The sequence below is a fragment of the Hylobates moloch genome, unplaced genomic scaffold (genome assembly GCF_009828535.3).
Source record: "Hylobates moloch isolate HMO894 unplaced genomic scaffold, HMol_V3 SCAFFOLD_39, whole genome shotgun sequence".
In the NCBI taxonomy this organism is placed as follows: Eukaryota; Metazoa; Chordata; class Mammalia; order Primates; family Hylobatidae; genus Hylobates; species Hylobates moloch.
In genome coordinates, this window is record NW_026652314.1 from 1291386 (window position 1) to 1309572 (window position 18187).

At 45.4% G+C, this 18187-nt stretch overlaps 1 protein-coding gene across 6 annotated transcripts in view; it reads right to left on the minus strand.

Annotated features, from left to right (window-relative positions):
- Positions 1-856: 856 nt before the first annotated feature.
- LOC116463495 (solute carrier organic anion transporter family member 3A1) overlaps positions 857-18187 on the minus strand; it is a 326223-nt gene continuing 308892 nt past the window's right edge. For 4 of the 6 annotated variants that reach the window (XM_032146624.2, XM_058434675.1, XM_058434673.1 and 1 more), the window contains exon 10: positions 10036-10556. In XM_032146624.2, coding sequence (XP_032002515.1) covers positions 10177-10556 — 380 coding nt within the window. In that variant the 3' untranslated portion in view covers positions 10036-10176. Of the gene's footprint in view, positions 1514-9739; positions 10008-10035; positions 10557-18187 lie in introns of those variants that run through there. The other 2 variants (XM_032146625.2, XM_058434672.1) reach the window with 2 other exon arrangements.

Consider the following 18187-nt stretch of genomic DNA (forward strand, 5'->3'; position numbering starts at 1 on the left):
CTGGCCAGTGGAGTAATGCAGTGGGGATTCCACTCTGCAAGTCAGTGGCAGGTGTCAACCCAACCTATCTGCTCATATGAGGTTGGAGTCCAGCCAGTGAATTAATAAAGATACGGAGGTGAGGCCAGCCAAATACAAAGAGACCTAGCAAGGTATGGGAAAGCCACTGGAGCTCTAGCCACTGGGTGGCTTGTGGACCTACAGAAAGGGAGGCAAATGCTGTAGTTTCCATTGAGGGAATGGGACTGGGTCTGAGGCTGTTTGTTCATCATTCATTCATTTGCATATTGATCACCCACGGAATGACATGCACTATACCTGGCCACTATACACTATACATGCACTGGGGCTTTTGTGAGATGAAGCCAACTGCCTGTCTCCTAGGCTTTACAGGCAGTGGGAGAATCAGAAATGAAAACCAGACAGCGACAAGATAGGATCACTAAATGTTACCAGTAGAAGCTGCTTGGTATGGAATATTTAGATTCCAGCCAGAGGTTGGGGTAGTAATGAACAATGACAATTTCCGTGCTGTATGTTGCACTTGGTACCTTTACACATGATCTAATTTAAGTCTTACCATAGTTGTATAAAGTAGGCATTAATATTCTCATTTTACAAATGGTGAAACGGGGGCTAAGAGAAGTCAGATCACTACATTAACATCACACCAACAGTGGGGTAGGGATTTGAGTTCAGGTCTCTCTTGGCTCTAAAGCTCATACTCTCTTAAGTCCATAACCTCAAAGCCCATAAATATAGAACAGACATGGCCAGAAACACTCTCCAGAATCTTTTAGAATCATTCTACCTGAAGGCACAAGAAAGATAACAGAGATTAGAGCATGAGACAGAGGAAGAATTAAAATAGTGCTTTTAATATAATTTTCAGCAAACGTACAGTATGTACTTTACATCACATATTTCTAAACTGCTCACTTGGAAAATAAAAGCTGCAAAAATACAGAATACCACACTCAAAAATCTATTGAGTATGTGCTTTTTTCCCCCTCCATTCTGTGCAACAGGGTGGTTTTCACCCTCTCGGCTGATTTCGTTAAAGCTGTTGGAGCCCTCCGTCAGAGGAGCATTCCCAAGAGGGGAGTTTCTAAAGCATGTCGGCAAGCCATCCCCAGAGGAGGTAGAGGGATGGGTGGAAGGGAATTTGCACACCAGGTCAGCATGACTCTTTAGAGACCCAGGAAAGATGCCTACTCTGAGAGCTGTTTGGAGTACTCGTGACCATAAGTCACCTCTTTAGTCCTCATCACAGGCCTGCGCTTGGGGCCTCAAAGGACCACACACTGGCTGGATAATCCACATGGGGACCCTCGGGTTCTCGGGCAGGGAGGAGCACGCTAAGTGAGGCCCGCGAGGTCTGTGGGTGGTGGTGGGCTGTTTTCTCCAGGAAGAGGAAGAGGGCCAGGCCCTCAGCTTCTCACAAAGGAGTCTTCTGAAGGTGAATGTGATTCGGGGCAGGTTTTCTCAGTCTCAATGTCTTGGTACTCTGTGCCTAAAGGGGGAGGAGGGAAGAAGAGCCAAGAGGAAAAAGAGATCGGTCTTTTCTGCTTCACCTACTTTTTGTTAGGCTTATTTAATAGCATGATGGCTTTGCAGTGAAGGGACAAGAGTAGGCAGTCAAAGCAATAAAGTGCTGGGTTTCAGTCCACGTAACCCCAAGGGGCCAGATTCTGAGCCCAGAGACTTTTTTGAAGGCCAAATATCCTTTCTGGGAAGGATATTTATCTACATGACCATCCCCACAGCCAAGCAGATGTTGGGGATGAGTAAGATGTATCCCAGTCAATAATTTGTCCTTATCTTATGTAAATTACTAGTGACAGACCTTGTGTTCTGGGGCTCTAAGTGTCACTGTACATCTCTATTGAAGAGATTCCTGAGTGTCAGAGAAAACTGCCTGGCGTCACAATGTCATACTTCCTCCTCCAGCATTTGGGACAGTTTGTTTTTTTGTGTAGCCACAGATATTCACTGCATGCTGGCTGAAATGATATCCTCTTTGGAGCAAGGTTTTAAGCCTAGGCCACATTTCCAGAATAGATGCTGTGGCTTCATTTTAAAGGTATAAAAACACAACTAGTCTCAGTGATGATTCACAAGCTGTGCAGGTCTCATTGATTGTGACATGCAGCTCTCCTGTTCAATAGGCACAATGAGGCCATAGAAGTCTCTGTCCATTTATTTGTCCTCTTTAGACTTTGACCCAGCGCTACAAAGGTGACAGTTTGGAAATGTCATTCCTTTCCTCGGGATTGTGAAGCTGAAGCCTGAGTCCTGGGCAAGTTGGAGCATCCTTCCTTCACTCTCACAAGGCCCAAGTTCTTATAGTCTTGGGTTTCACTGAAAGACTTGGGTGTGGGGAGTTGGGAAGGGTGGGACAGAAGTGAGAGAGCTGGGGTTCATCTCTGCTCAGCAGAATGAATAAGATAAAGGCTGATGAATGGCTGGGAAATTCCTGCTGATGTGGCTAAGGTTGAAGTAGGAAGGAGGAGTGTTTTGAAAGGTTTCCAACATTTAATTATTAAAGTGAAACCTAGATTCTTGTGCCCATAGGCAAAACTTTGCAGAGATTCTCACCGCCAACTCCTGGCTCACTTCTCTATGAAACAATAGACTCCTGCTAGGGGTTTCCCACAGGTAGACGCTCTGTTGGCTTTGTAGAGGCTTCATAAGAAGCTAGTTCCGTGTTCTAACTTCGGGGGCTGTATGTTGTAGTGGAAAGAGCACTGGTTTGGGAGTCAGATCTGTCACTGGCTCCTGGTGGCTTTATAAACTAGCTATGTGATCTTAGAAAGGTTGGATTTGCTGAGCTTTAGTTTTCAGACCTGTAAAGTGGAAAAGAATATATACTTACGTCGTAGGGCTGGTGTGAGCAGGCTGCTGGGAGCAGTACCTGGGATCATGAATTCACAGAACCCGGCACGTGGGTAGCAGGTGCTTAATAAAAACATGAGCTTCCTGGCCCTTTCCCTCCCTTACAGTGCTGGATGGGAGCACCATTTGTGTTCAGTTGGGATCCTTTTATAGAACATTTTGTAAATTCTATGCTTCCAATTCATTTTATGGCCTTAGATTATAAAATCAAATGGTCTTGCCAAACATGTCTCCATGAGAGCAATCTTCTATAAGGTTAGTGTGAGAATCTTCTATAAGGTTAATGTTAAGAAAAACATTAATGGGATGGCAAGTGTCCACCTACAGAATGTTAAACTTGCAGAAAACTTACTGTGTTGTTCATTTGCTCACAGCAAAAGAATATAATCAATTGTATCTTATGGGGAAAAAATTCAAAATTTATGACAATCACCAACTCCTGATTGTTGACCTGAGTCACTATTACAGAAATGGAAATGTCTGGATATTCTGTTCCTAAAAGCCTGGAATCTGAGAACAGAAGACAGAACAGCAAGCTAGGGTGGCCAGTGCATGAGTTTGACCAGGGACTTGAACTCAATATGACAAGTGCCTCTGGTCTCCTCTGGAGAGGAAGTATATCCAATTAGGGACCAGCTTCGGTGTGTTTGAAGCCCTGGGGCCAGAGCTGATCTCCTGTGGTTGATGCTGTAGACTACAGGAGTGCCAGGCATGGCAGGTATCTGGGGTCTCTCCAGGGGAGCTCATGACCAGCACTGTGGAGTGCCTCCCTGGCATCTTGGTGCTTTGATAGTGCATTTCGGAATGCACTGGAGTAGGAGAGTCTCCTATCTGATTCCTCTTATCTGTCCGTTTCAGGTAAAATACTTCACATCAATGGACCACTGGGATCAGGGGTTAGAAGGACACACAGCCCCAGAACCCAGCTGCCATGGTGTCCTGGCTGTTACATCAGGAGGCATGTGGGAGCACGTGGGGCCCCACAGTCCACTCGGGCCAGAGTCTTCTTGATCAGTGTCTAAAGGTGGGGAGGGAGGTCCCTTGTGTCTTAGCTGGTAGGGAGGTAGTACCCATAGTGGTTATGGGTCTGTCTGGGAATGAGAGCTTTTTAAGACCTAAAAGCTTTTTCATAGACCTGGGTTTGAATCCCAACTCTGCTTTGTGAATTTGAGCCAATTCTGGACCTTCTGAGTCTCATTTTCTTCCCCTGTAAAATGAAGCCAATAACAGCTCCTACCTCACAGGGTTATGGTTGAGATTACATGAGCTAATACATGAAATAAGCTCAGCCAGTAGCTGGTTCATAGTAAGTGCTTGAGAAATGTTAGCTACTATTATTAGTGCTTACCAAGTATTTTACCTGGCATATCTGTTAACTTTAGGGTGCCAGTGTTTTGTGTTGGTTGTGGGGAGGAAAAGGATTGGAAATACTCTTTGGTATCTGGAATCACTCTTCTTTTTCTAGTTTGAACATTTCTCCCTCATGTGCCCATTTCCATCATTTAAGAGAAAAAGGATAGGGTAACTCTAGTCGAGCTACGGTGTCACAGCTGTATGGGAATGTAGACTATACAGTTCAAATCCGCCACATCATACAAGAGAAAAATAATGTTGCCTTCAATTTTAACCATGAGAGCAAAGGGGTACTTACCTTATTCTTGGAAATGAGATATCTGAATTAGAGTCTCATGGTCAGGAGTGTTAAGGCTGATAGACAGCTAGCTCAAGGTCCCTTCCTATGTATGCCCTGGCCCATGCTACAGCAGAGTCTTAGGTGCTGGGATCTGCCTCACCTATGCTCAGCTGCTAGGGTCCCCCAAACATGCAGTGCTGCTTGAGGCCTTGCCTGTGCAAGAGAACAGAGATCAGCACACTATGGCCTTCCCTCAGCCACCGACTGCCTTTGTAAATAAAGCTTTATTGGAACATAGCCCATTTGTTTACCTGTTGTCTATGGCTGGTCTCACAGTACTACAACAGTTGAGTAGTTGCAACAGAGACTGCAGGCCCACAAAGTCTAAAATATTTACTACTTGGCCCATTAGAGAAAAAACTTGTGAATGTGTTTTGGTGGCTCTCTCTCTGGGGGCAATTCTGCCCCTCATCTTCTCACCCTGTTTCCCCAAAAGTCACCCACTGCTCCTTAGTTCTTAGTTTCTAGGCCACCCACTCTCCAGAGCCTTCCTGATTCTTGCTGCCATGAGGCAGAACTCACCACCATCATGCATTGGCTCTCTTTATCCCCAGACAGACTCTAGCTCTTAATACTATTATCCCATTGGTTTTGTTTGTGTTCAGATCTGTCCAGGTCATTGAAATGGGGGTTCTTGGAGGGTAGGGACCAAATCTTTTCCACTTTTGTATGTGATCTAGGGCTTGGCATATAGCCAAAATTTTAAGTAAAGGAATGAATAAAAAAATACATGTTTTGAATATATCAAACTCATGCAATGCACCCCCAAATAAAACAAACTCTGCAAAGAAAAATGCTAATGTGGATAGTCTCTGAGAAGTGTGAGTTGTCCCTGTCTCCATGGCAGTCACAGGTTTCTAAGGGACAGGGCCATCTTTGCTTTCCAAAATTTTCCATTTTAGGTTTTATAACCCATGTTGTCCCTCCCATGATGACCAAGCATTCTGGGTTGCTGAAGCTACTGATGAGGCAGGCATGGGTGGCTGCGTGCATTCAGGGTGGATTCCACATGCTGTTCTAGGCAACAGGCCTCATAAGAGGCATTTGAACAAAAATCTTCCTTGCATCTTCCACCAGTGAGAGAGTATTCCAATTTACTCTTGAGCAGTGACAATACATTAGGGGCGTGGGGTCCAAAGTCTGTCACTTAGGGCGGTTTACTCTAAGGGATGACATTCTTGCGGCTGTTGGGAGAGTAGCGGTTTGGAATAAGTTGGGTGGAGCAGGTGTAATAAAAAAGGAAGGAAGGTTAGAAAATGGATCAATACTATATTTGGGTCTTGAACTAATTTTCCAGGCCAAATTTAATTTCACTAGCACCCTCTCTTGGAAAAGTTGGCACCTCTTAGATATGTGAAGTGGATTCTAACCTAAGGGGAAACAGTCCCTAAAGGGAAACATGGATCATGGTTGAGAGGAGGTCAATCAGAGGAGAATGGCATGAGCCCAGTGGAGCCAGCAGGCCCCTGCCATGTGTCTGGTACTTTCCTCTGGCTTCTGGCCAGATATGTGGTTCTCCCAAGCCATCAAGATAGTCAGGTAAGAATAGCACCAGGCAGCAGCAAGTATTCTCCATCTGTTAGACTGAAAAAACTGCATGGTTTCTTCCCTCATCTAAACCAAACCAAATAAAATATTCAAGCAACAATAAAATACAGCGTAACTCCATCCAACTGCAACAGAAGCTCATCCCGTTTTTCTGGTCTTGACTGTATGATCAGATGCACTGACATCTATGCATTGACCTCCATAGCTTGCCACTGCTGAGTAGGGCCTTTGGAGTTCCTAGCAGGGCTTAGAGCAGACTGCACAGGTCTGACAGGCATGGCTGGGTGGAGAAGAAACCAGACTTCCTAGGACCGGAAGCAGCAGGCAGCAAGAAAACCAGCCCAGCAGGCACATGGGGAGCCAGAAACTACTTTTCCTCAGAGGTTTCTCTGTTTTAGTACATGTATCTATCTCCATTTTACATGTTCCTCAGTGAATGACCTCCTCTGGAAGGTGGGAAAGAATATCCATTAGCAACCACAGGAGAATCTTTTTCCTGGGAAAATTCCTCAAGAGTGGTGTGACTACCATCCCAGGGACCAGCTGGTTGCCCTTGTGTGGAATGTTTCTGCAGGCTTTTCGACTAGAAGGGCTGGGAAGCCCTGCCATAGCGAGTGAGGGGAAGCTGGAGGGCAATTACTGGACACAGGGGAGTGGAATCGGAGGACTGGAATGTACAGATGACACTCAACCAATCTTTAAAAGTCAGCACTAGAGCGAGCCATTCCATGATCAGATGGTGAAAAGGAAGTGATTTTTATGGAGGGGCATGCTCCCTCCTGCTCGGAAGACGTTAGCAACTCTGTCAAATGATTCCTTAGGAGCTTCTGGCTTTCATTATTATTTTGCCTGTTAAGTGTTCCTAGCAAGCTCCTCGGGGGGACCGTGAAAGGAGGCTGCTCCCACTCCTTCGTTAGCTGTGAGGAAAGCCAGCATGCCATGCTGTGGCCTTCTGGAGCCCTGTGTCCCCAGGGTGCCTCAGAGCCAGCATTCCCTGACAGCACACAGCCTCAGCTGAGAGAAGGCAGCAAACCCTGTCCTCTAGAGAGGTATTTTTGCAAAATGTGCTTACTTCATAGGAGGGAATGATATTGGTTAAAAAAAAAAAAACAAAAAACAAACAAACAAAAAACCCAAACCTTCTTTGTCTCTACGTAGGAGTTACAAAGATCTGTCAATTTCAGCAGAGAGAGACTTTTCATCCACCCTGGGCATGTTCAACTGAGATGGTGTAGGAGTTTGTAGCAGAAGAGAGAGAACTCTAGCATTCACTTTCTAGGTTTATTCCATCCCGTACATTTTTGTATTCTGTAAATCCAATGATCTTACCAGGAAATCTTTTCATTCACTTGAAACCAAACAGATAATCGAGGGGCTGGATCTAGTGTTGTATGTACAATGCTTCTTTAGAGCACAAAAGGCAAATTAAAACTAGACTGAGTTTTCTGTTCGGTACTATATGAGAAAAATTAAAATTTTCAAAGATGACACAACAGAATTCAGAGCCATCCTGCAACAGCGGCCTTTAAATTTATACCCAATTTCTGATAAAACTCAGCCCTGGAGTTGTCTTCCTGTTATTCTAACATCTTTTTCACATTCATCCTAAAATCTTTCTTAGGAAAAAAAAATCCAAAATGCAAAGAGTTTAAAAAACGTTTTTTTTTTTTTTTTTTTTTTTCTCTCAAAGCAAATAGTTCCATAAAACACTAGGTCAAAGGGCCTCAGTGTGTGTTTACTGAGTTTGAAGGGCCAAGCAATAATCTATAAGAGGGACCTATTAGCAATATATTTGCAAAACTAAACCAAAATCTGTACAGGATATTATCAAAGGCTTAGGAACAACAGAACATACATATTTTATGAAGTGGTTGGAGAACCATCTCCCCTTTACTAGTTAACATACTGATGAGTGTCCCCATTTTCATAAGCAAGGACATACTGACACTAGGAGTTAGTTGAAAGGCCTGTCTCAGAAGCATCCTGCCCCAGGTAGCTGATCACAGTGGCCCCACACCACGACACAGCTTTTCTTTTGGTCGTTCTTGCTGAGTGCTTTCTCTAGATTTGGGCTGTCATTCAAGCCTCTTCACTTACAATGTTCATTAAAAATTCGGTACCATACCTGTCCCACTCCCAACCATTTTTTACTTCCTGATTCTTTTGTTTGCCTTGTGGGTAAAATGCAAATGTGTCCAAGGTGAAAGAGCAAACCAATCAACCTTTGAGTTTTTTTCCAGCGCCAGGAATGTGACATGAACAAAGGTCACTGGAGAAGCATGAGGGGTAAGTTAGCAGGGCCCTTTGTTGTGTGTGTATGAGTGTTTGTGGCTTTACCTAAGCTCTGTCCCCTTACAGAAATGGCCATAGAAGGCCTAGTGTGCTGGTTGCAAGAGGTTTTCCAACGTGATTCTTACCCCAAATCATAACAGGTTCATTCTCTGAGGTTCACTCACCTTCAAAACACACAGACAAGGGCCTTAGTTCAAGACTAACACTGAAAATGTCACGGACATTTTCATGCATTGGACACACGACAGCTTCCAGGAGCTTGTGGGTCTATTCGTTATCATAGATGCTACAGACTTCTTAACAGCTTGTGTTAGGGAACTGTTCTTCTTTCCTATCCCCGGAAGTGCTGCACCCATACACACAAACCCACATCTAAGAGTGTCTCCTCCACAGGCTGAAAAGAACGCCTCTTAGAATGTCAAGCATGAATATAAAAGGGCTTCCCATGACAGTGATCACTGAATCATGGGGAAGAAAGCTAAAAGGCAAATTTGCAATTCATCACATTATCCCCTGTTGTCTCAAATGTGATTCTTTTAAAGGCAGGCTGCATATACACTCTTCTTGAAGCATTTTTTTTCTTCTTGTAACACATTGTATATTCTTGTTTTTGTAGAATATCCGAATGAGGATAAAATGATAAAAATTACAATAGGTTAATTGCATCCCTTGTATCACATATTTTTGGTGCATTAAAAAAGGAGAAAAAAAGTAAAAGCAAGCAGCATAATAAATCCGGCCTAGAGAACTGTGTTAGTGACTTGACTTGAAGGGTTAACACAGATTTTAGAAGTAGTTAAAAATAGTATTAGAGGGTTATACATACAACAGTTTGAAATTCATATGGATTGTATTTTTTTCTTTTAAAAATGGCAAAATGTTTGGCAAATGTAAGCAAATGACTTGGACTGCGTTGGGTCTCACCAGCTCTGAGCCGGGTCAGTCATAGCCAGGCGAGGCCTACTGCTTCCTGAGGTCACTCTGTGGGGCTGGGGAAAGGTGGATGCCCGTCACTGGGAGGTGCTGGGCCCCCACCCGGCTCCCCCTCAGTCTTGAACGTGGAAATGGAGCTGGTGAGAGGTGCCAATTACAAACTCCAGCATGGATCACCCATTAGCATCACTGAGAGAACTCTGGGGCCTTGAACCACATGCAGACTGGGTGAGTCGTCTACACAGTGACCCATATTGCGAAAGTCAGTCAGAGAGAGGAGTGGGGCTTCCACCCCTCCGACTTGTGCGCCCACCCCCACCCCCACCTAGAGGAAGGAGGGTGGCACGGGGTGTGTCACTAGTGCTTAATCTGGCAATGTTTTCAACTTCGTTTTTTTTTATTTTTTTTAGTAAACTTTTAAAAAACGTTTTCTGTTTTGTTATGTGTATGTATATCCAGAAATGTCCATCCTCCAAGCTGGCCACCACTGTTCCCTGAATTTGGCAGTGCCTGTTGCTTGCAGCTGTCAGCATCCTGAAAACCATGAGGTGCCTTCAAAGTAGACTCTGTGGCCCAGCCGCGCGAGTGGCCTCCAGGACCCCGCCGCACGATCTCATTCTCTCCTTATTCTGAATCCTGTCTGGCTCTGATGTTGAGAAAAAGGACAAAGTCGGTGTGTCTGTGTGTGTGTGTGTGTGCGCGTCTGTGCCTCTGTGTGTGTATTGAGTTTCGGTTTTTTTTGGAAACCTTTTTTTCTTTTTTTAAGAAAAAATGACCCTTGGATTCCTAACACAGAGTTCACCCTCCTTTAGTCACTATAAAACCGACTCCATGTTTTCACACCACTCATGGTCTTCCAGGTTATAGATAAACTTTGTCCTATGTGTCTGGTTTGCGGGCACAGGGTCCCTCCCCAGGTTGTCTAGGGTCAGAGTAGAGGCAAAGAACTCACTGGTGCTCAGCCCGCCCTCGTGGTTTTTGATGTAGCGTTTATAGTTTTTCCTCAGGCACTGCCACGTGGTGGTGTACAGGATGAAGGCGAAGGATTTGAGCGCGATGGCGATGCTGACATACAGGTATCTGTAGACCACGTTGTCGTAGAGGACGCAGGCACCCTGCTCCCCACAGAACGTGCTCCAGAACAGGCAGGTGGAGTCGATGCCCGCCCCGAAGATGAGGGGTGGAGGGATGAAGCCTGTTACGGGGAAAAGAATGTTAGCGTTCTGGATCTGGTGGCCAGTGCTCCCCTGTTCCTGTCTCTGCCTAGCTTTTCTTACAGCACTGCCAGGCAAATGTGTCTGACTCCGTGGCTCAAAGACATGCTCAGCAGGCAAAGCGCATGAGTTTGTGTCCCAGTTCTGCCTTTTTATTATGGTACAAATCTGAGCAAGTTATTTAAGCCCTCCTGCCTTAGTTTCCTCATCTGCAAAATGGGGATGATGATAATACTACAGTCTTCACCAGATGGCTGTGAAGACTAACTTTACACATAGAAAGCATCACTCTGGCATGGTGGCTCACACCTGTAATTCCAGCACTTTGGGAGGCTGAGGCAGGTGGATCACCTGAGATCAGGAGTTCGAGACCAGCCTGGCCAACATGGTGAAACCCCATCTCTACTAAAGAGACGACAACCTGGAATTTGCACTGTGGTACATGTTGGTACACACCTGTAGTCCCAGCTACTTGGGAGGCTGAGGCAGAATAATTGCTTGAACGTGGGAGGCAGAGGTAGCAGTGAGCCAAGATTGTGCCACTGCACTTCAGCCTGGGCAACAAAGCAAGACTCCATCTCAAAAAAAAAAAAAAAAAAAAAAGCATCTAGCACAGTGTGTACTGGGTCACTTTACCATGTAAAGTGAATGACGGCTGCTATTATCATCATCATCCTCTGCTGAGGGCCTGAGAAGGCCAAGACGGTCTTCCTTGAAGGGAAACATTCTTAGCGTCAGTGAAAGCGGCGTAGTCTCATAGGGGAAACTGCAAAGCGCCGGCATACTATGTGTGGTGTTCTTCTGTATGAGGCTTTCAGGGCTGTGTGTGCTCTTGTGTGCAGGGACCACAAATTGGACTTGAGTACATCTGTGTGTATACACATATAGTTTAAAATGGAAAATATCTGCATATATACTGACAACTTCCCTTCCCCTGGATATTTAATATTCCCAGCTCAGAATGAGGTGGTAACCAGTTTTGAAACCCTCACGGTAGAGCATTTCCGGTACCTACAACCAGTCACCAAAAATTGCAGATAAGATGAAAACCGTTCCCCTTCCTTACTTCAGTTCCCTGTTCCTCTCTGTGTTTGCCTGCTGTTATCCCTGAGTTATCAGACCTGGCTGCCCATGACAATCATCCAGGGCGTCCCATCCCAGACCAATGAAATCAGAGCATTTGGTGTGCAGCGCAGTCCTCAGCACCTTCACATTCCCAGGTGATTCTGAGTGAAGGGGGAGAGTGTCATCTCTACTATGGGAAAGTGACAGATGAGTCACTAATACAAATTAACTGTTCAAAAAAACTGTCCCCTTGAGGCCAGAATAAAGTGCCAACCATCTTCAGTGACAGACTGCAGGAGGAGGAAGTGACCTCTGGAGCTAGGTGTGGCCAAATCTGAGATCCCAGGGCCTGTATACCTCTATCCGGAGTGTTCCTTGCAGAGCTAGTCCTAGAGCATCTGAATTTAATTTGTATGAAGGAAGGTCCCTCTGAGATTTTGATGAGATCTAGACCCACAGCCCAGCAAAATACACCTACCCATAAAATCGAACCCGTATTTCAGGGGGTTCATAGGCCCCTGAAGTCCATCCATGATTGCCGGAATAACAGCACGTGCATTATAAGCACAGCAGCACCTTCGTTCTGTGGGGCCTCCAAAGGCAGTTGGGGAGAGGGGGAAAGCTTAATGAAGGAGGCAGCCCTTCCCCCGGTTTTAATGACAGGCCTGGAATCGGGCGAGAGCAGGGCTGTGTTACCCTATGAGTGCTAATGAGCTTGGCAGAGCTCCGGGCTCTCTCGGCCCAGGTGCCTCTGTACTTCTCCTTGGAACTCTTCACCTCTGCTGCTTGATACCCCAAAGAGAAGCCCCCGAGATTTCTGGTTGAAACCTCATTAAACTTCCCAAGCAGCTCGGTTTAATAAACAAGCTCCAAGCTCAAAATCCCACACAACCTGCTTCCTTCTTTCTGGCTGCCAGGTTGGGCTGTGGTCCTGCTGAATGGAAGCTCATATTCCTAGTATTCCTTGTGATCCCAAAGGCTGCCCAGGTGTCTGAGCCCTTCCCTACCAACCCTGTGTGTTTTCCCTGCCCCCTAACAAGTGCCTTTTTTCATTTCACTGAAAAAGAGCCAACTGGAGGAACTGCCATGGCAACCGCATAATAGAAACTAAGCCACACAGCACATTATTTATGTAAAAAATGAAGATCTGGAGCCAGTTTGTATTACAGATAGACCTAGAGATAAATGGAACTAATGTGGCCTGTTTCTGTGGCACAGCAGGGCAAAGCAAATCCATTCACCTTTCTGTCTCTGCATGGGGCATAACCATTATATTATGATTAGCTCCCAAATGCTCGTCCCTCCTTGTGAGCTTTCTTGAGGTCATTTCACTTTGTTCTAGCCACCCATCACCTGGCGACAGGGAGCCAAGGTTAGAGAGGACACCTCTAGTAAACGCTTTGCTGTGGGAAGGAACTGAGGGTACAGGTGTCCCTTGCTCTGTAATGCATGGATACTTGGATACAAATTCCAGGTCCGTGCAAATCAGGTCATATTTTAAGCACATCGAAGGAAATTTGCAACATAAAGGAACCATTCGTTAATATTTGTTAAAACCAAAATATCCCTCCAAAATACCACTGTGTAACTCATTCATGTACCTGAGTGAGAGTTTTTATAATACTTGGTTGTCTTTCAAGTAGGGCATACCTCTATGTGATAAATAAATATGCCAATTTTATCTTGCCTATTGTCAAGCTCCACTACCAGATGACAAAACCTCTAAACAACAATTTGAAAGCTACGTACTCAGGAGGCTGATGGGAGGATCACTTGAGCCCAGGAGTTCCAGGCTGCAGTGAGCCATGATCACGCCACTGCAGTCCAGGCTAGGAGACAAAATGGGATCCTGTCTCCAAAAAAAACAAAACCTACCAAAGTTTTTCATGCTATGCTCTGCTCAGTATTTCAGAGAGCGTTTGTGGTAGAGATGAAATTTTTTTTTTTTTTTTTGAGACAGAGTTTCGCGCTGTGGCCAGGCTGGAGTGCAGTGGCATGATCTCAGCTCACTGCAACCTCCGCTTCCCGGGTTCAAGTGATTTTCCTGCCTCAGTCTCCCAAGCAGCTGGGACTACAGGTGCATGCCACTACGCCCGGCTAATTTTTGTATTTTTAGTAGAGACGGGGTTTCATTATGTTGGCCAGGATGGTCTGATCTCTTGACCTTGTGATTTGCCTGCCTTGGCCTCCCAAAGTGCTGGGATTACAGGCGTGAGCCACGGCACCTAGCCGAGATGAAAGAACTTTTAAGGTGCTAAAAGTCCTGGAGAGAAAGTCACTTGATCTTTCAATGTCTGTTTCTTCATCTTTAAAATGGAGCTAATACCACCCTCCTTGGTAAGGGCTAAGGTAAACACTACACAAATGAGCTGTGTGTGTGAGTGTTGTGCAAGGGTCTGATCTTTCCATGCAACCAGAACTTTTGCCACCTTATTCATGTTTTAGGGGACTTGGGGTGGTATTTTAGAATAAACTCTAGGTTGAGTACCTTAAGTATAACCTTTATGAGATTCCTTTTATACTTCTGAATAGTGAAAATATTGGCTTTTCCATCAAATTCATCTTTTCCTTTTTATTCACTTAAAATTCTTTCCCAAAGGGAAGGTCTAGCTATCAGTCCCTAAACTGCAGCTGTGCAGAGAATATTTTTTGTTAGAGGCCTCTGCCATTCTGGAACTCACCTGATGGGTCACAGAAGGGAGTCCCACCTTGGTGTCATTTTCATGCCCAGCCCCACATCCTTATATGTTTATCACTCAGTTGGACCAAACAAAAACTCAGGCAGTCCCTGCAAGGAGCTGGTTCCCCATAGACAAATGGGAGACTGTGACAGGCAACTGTCATGATAAGTAGTATCATTAACTACCTCCTACCCAGGACTGTATAGAGTGCTCTACATCCATTATGCATCCCCTCCATAACCACTCCCCCTGCCCCACCTTATTTCACATACAAATAAACTGAGAGTGACAGAGATTATTTGTTCCAGGTTTGATATTTCAAAATTCCAAACCCAATAATCTCCTTCCTTCTAATTCAGAGTTTGTTGATTTGAGAAGACTTTAGAGCTCTTATTGGGGATTTCCAGGGATACAGAGAACATTTTATTTACCCTTTTGCTAAGCTCCTGGAGTAACGGGCTTGTAGAAGCCTGGTTTTGAAGTGTGCAGAGGGTGAAACACACAGGGGGTTTGATCTTTGCAAAGCGGGCAGCCCTTCCTTCTCTGGGGTTGCTAATACATAGAGAAGGCTGGGAGACTTATTTTGTAAACAAACTCAGTATTTCGCGGGACACCTGAGGCAGTAATGGCAGATACTGTGCTTGTCAGCAGGAAGAGACACGGAGTTGTCATCGTGGTAGGCTTTGATGTGAACTCAGACAGGGAGTTCACATCTGGAGTTTTGGTGATGGGGAGGAAATGCAAATTTCTGAACCAGAGACAGCTGATTTTGGATTCTAATTCCGCCACTTGGGAACTGTGTGATTCACACAACTTTAGTGCATCTCGGTTTCACTGTTTATACAACGGGCACGATCATACCTTCAGGCAGAGCTTTTGTAAGGAATCAATGGGACGCCATTTGAGAAGCCCTCACAGGGTGGGCACTCCAAAAAGCTGGTTCCCTTGCTGCTGTTTGGCTTTTGTTCCATGTTCAGGAACTCTTTTGGGTAAATGAAAATCCGTCCTAAGTTCATCACCTCTAGAGAAAGAGTTGCAGAAAACCTTTCAAGCTGTGATTCAGTGAATAACTCCCATTGGCAAGAATTCTGCACATCTACCGGGGAGGCTGAGGCAGGAGAATCGCTTGAACCTGGGAGGCAGAGGTTGCAGTGAGCCAAGATCACACCATTGCACTCCAGGCTGGGTGACAGAGTAAGACTCGTCTCAAAAAAAAAAAAAAAATTCTCCACATCATAAGTGAGTTTTAGAGGATAATCAGGTGTGTCCAGAAGGGAGGACAAGGGCAGGGGGGCAGGTGGACTTTAGTGTCCCCTCTGGTTTTGAGCTCCTTCACTGTTCAGTCCTTAGTTACAAGGGAGCTTGATGATGGTGGTGTATTTCTTTAGTAACTGTGTCTTTTGAAGAAATGCTGTCTGTCTTCCCTAAAGACTGCAAGAGCAGTTCTCTTTTTTTTTTTTTTGAGATGGAGTCTCGCTCTGTCGCCCAGGCTGGAGTGCAGTGGCGCAATCTCGGCTCACTGCAAGCTCCGCCTCCCGGGTTCACGCCATTCTCCTGCCTCAGCCTCTCTCTTTTTTTTAATCTTGTCTTCTCCCTATGTCCTCTGGGCAGGAACTTGTGGATGAAGCAGGTGTTAATAGGGTCCCATCGTTGGGGAACTGGGAACCCACCGTGTGCTGAGGAGGGTATGTGCAGGCTCAATGCTGTTCCCCGCTACTAGAGGGAATATTAAAAGGACTAAATCTTACTATTACACTCTGGCTTAAATTGCAGCTATCTATATTTCAATGCATAAATTGCTGCACAATTTAAGAACATTGTCTCTGTTTTCCTGAAATCTATTAACAGAGAGAGATTAAACCTCAGGGCCTTATATCTTGGCTATTTAATTTACTCTCTCAGTTGAAATGGCTGGGCCTATTTATATTCTTCGGTCTAAACTTAAAAGGTGAACTGAAAGGCTTTTGTAAGAAAAATAAGTTCAAATTCCTTTATGGGACAAAATGGAAGCTGAAAATTACGGCCATTTACATTTAAAAAGATATCTGTTTCTCTCTGGCTTACCTGCCAAGACTCGAATTCACCATGGAATCTCTATTCAACCTGGTGGAATTACTGTTATGTCCAGCACCAGCTAGAAAGGGAGATGCTGAAAAGTGTATTCTCCTGGAAGGTTTAATGAGTTCTCTGCTTCAGCAATGCCAAGAAAGAATCTGGGCTGTTTTCCAGTGATACCTGACATTTACTTTTCTTAAACTGGAGAGTCTGGAGGAGCTACTATGTTCTCCTTTCATTCCTGGACCCCTTGTGAAAGTTGCTAAGGCCCAGAGAGCTTAAATAATCTGCCACATGGTCAGGAAAGGCAGAGCTAGGCTCAAGAGCAGGTGTGACTGACTTTAGAGGGCCATGGTAAATACTGGATGTCATCTCAGCATAGGTAAGGGAGGCAGATCATGGGTGGTGCAGGTCCATCAGGAGGTGAGGTACACTGCTGACAGAGCCAGGGCACATGGCTGGCGCCTAACATATGTTTGCCGAACGAACAATTAAAAGTGTAGGCAAGTGGAAGGGGTCTTCCATGCATCCCACTGCCGTATCTCACTCCCTCTCGTCTCTCACCTGGGGCCCCTGGGCATGCTGTGCTTGCTTCTTCCAAAGCAGCATTTAACACATTCATTTCTCCACTTGCCTATAAACTTTGTCATATGCAAGATGATGCTCACAGCAGGAACTCAACAAATGTCTGACAAGCCACATCAGGAGTGTCTAGGAAGTGCTTTTCCAGAGTAGTTCACAAATCACCCCAGACCAAGGACAATCTGCTCAGGAATGACCCCTGCCTACAGAAATGCACCCCGAGGGCCTTCGCTATGCTTTTGGCTAGGCAGGCACGCTGGAAAATTAAGAGGCAGGGTCAGTGAATGGGGAGTTTGTGGTGGTATTGTGGAAGCTAAGCCCATCCCTAATGACACCCTGAGACACTTGATCTATTGTGTCTTATTCTATTAAAGGCTTCTCCATAGCCCCAGTCCCAGGGGCTCCAAACCTCAGCCTCATCTTGAGCTTTCGTTGCTTCTCTTTTGCTTTCACTTAGGTCGGTTGGGTTGGAGGGTCTCAACAGATGCTGTCTCTCTATGTGGCTCCCATCTGTCTTTGCCATTCAAACCCACTGCTTTGCTGGTGGTCAGCTTCTCACTTCAATGCTTTTGATAGGTTATCCTGCATCCTGCTAAACCTCATGCCCTGCTCACCTGCTGCTCTACCTAAAGCAGAATTCTGAATGTATATTCACTCTCCCATCTGAAACCCCCATTTGCTCCACACTGGCAACTACTCAGCCAAGTATAATTTCTCCCCTTGAAAATCAAGGCCCTCTATAACTCTTCTAACCCCACACCTTCCCCACACTTGCTTCGTTCTCCTACTGGAGCCGCCAGAGGCAGGATATTGGCACCTACTTATCTGTGCACCCTGAGCAGCCCCTAGACAGCACCTTGGATGTGGAAGAGTCTCAGCGCATGTTTGTTTCCACTAATTTAATTTGGTGTAACGTCCTGGCAAGCAGTAGGCCCCAGGAACAAGATTCTAGACCAACTCAGGAGCAGAGAGTTTGCCCACAGCCCGGAGAGAAAAGGAGTAGCCACGACACCTGCAGAAGAGTAAAGGAGGATGGACTCAATTATATCAGGAATTCTGCTATGAGTAGATCGTTCAGTTTCCTCTGAATTCACTGACCTTTCTCCAGCTCAGTGTCTTCCTCCCCTACTCAACATACACTTGTCCACGTGAGCCTTTCATTAACTCACTCTCAACATCCAGGCTCTTGACCCCTGTCCCTCTCTGGCCAGCAACACCCTGGGCTTTGT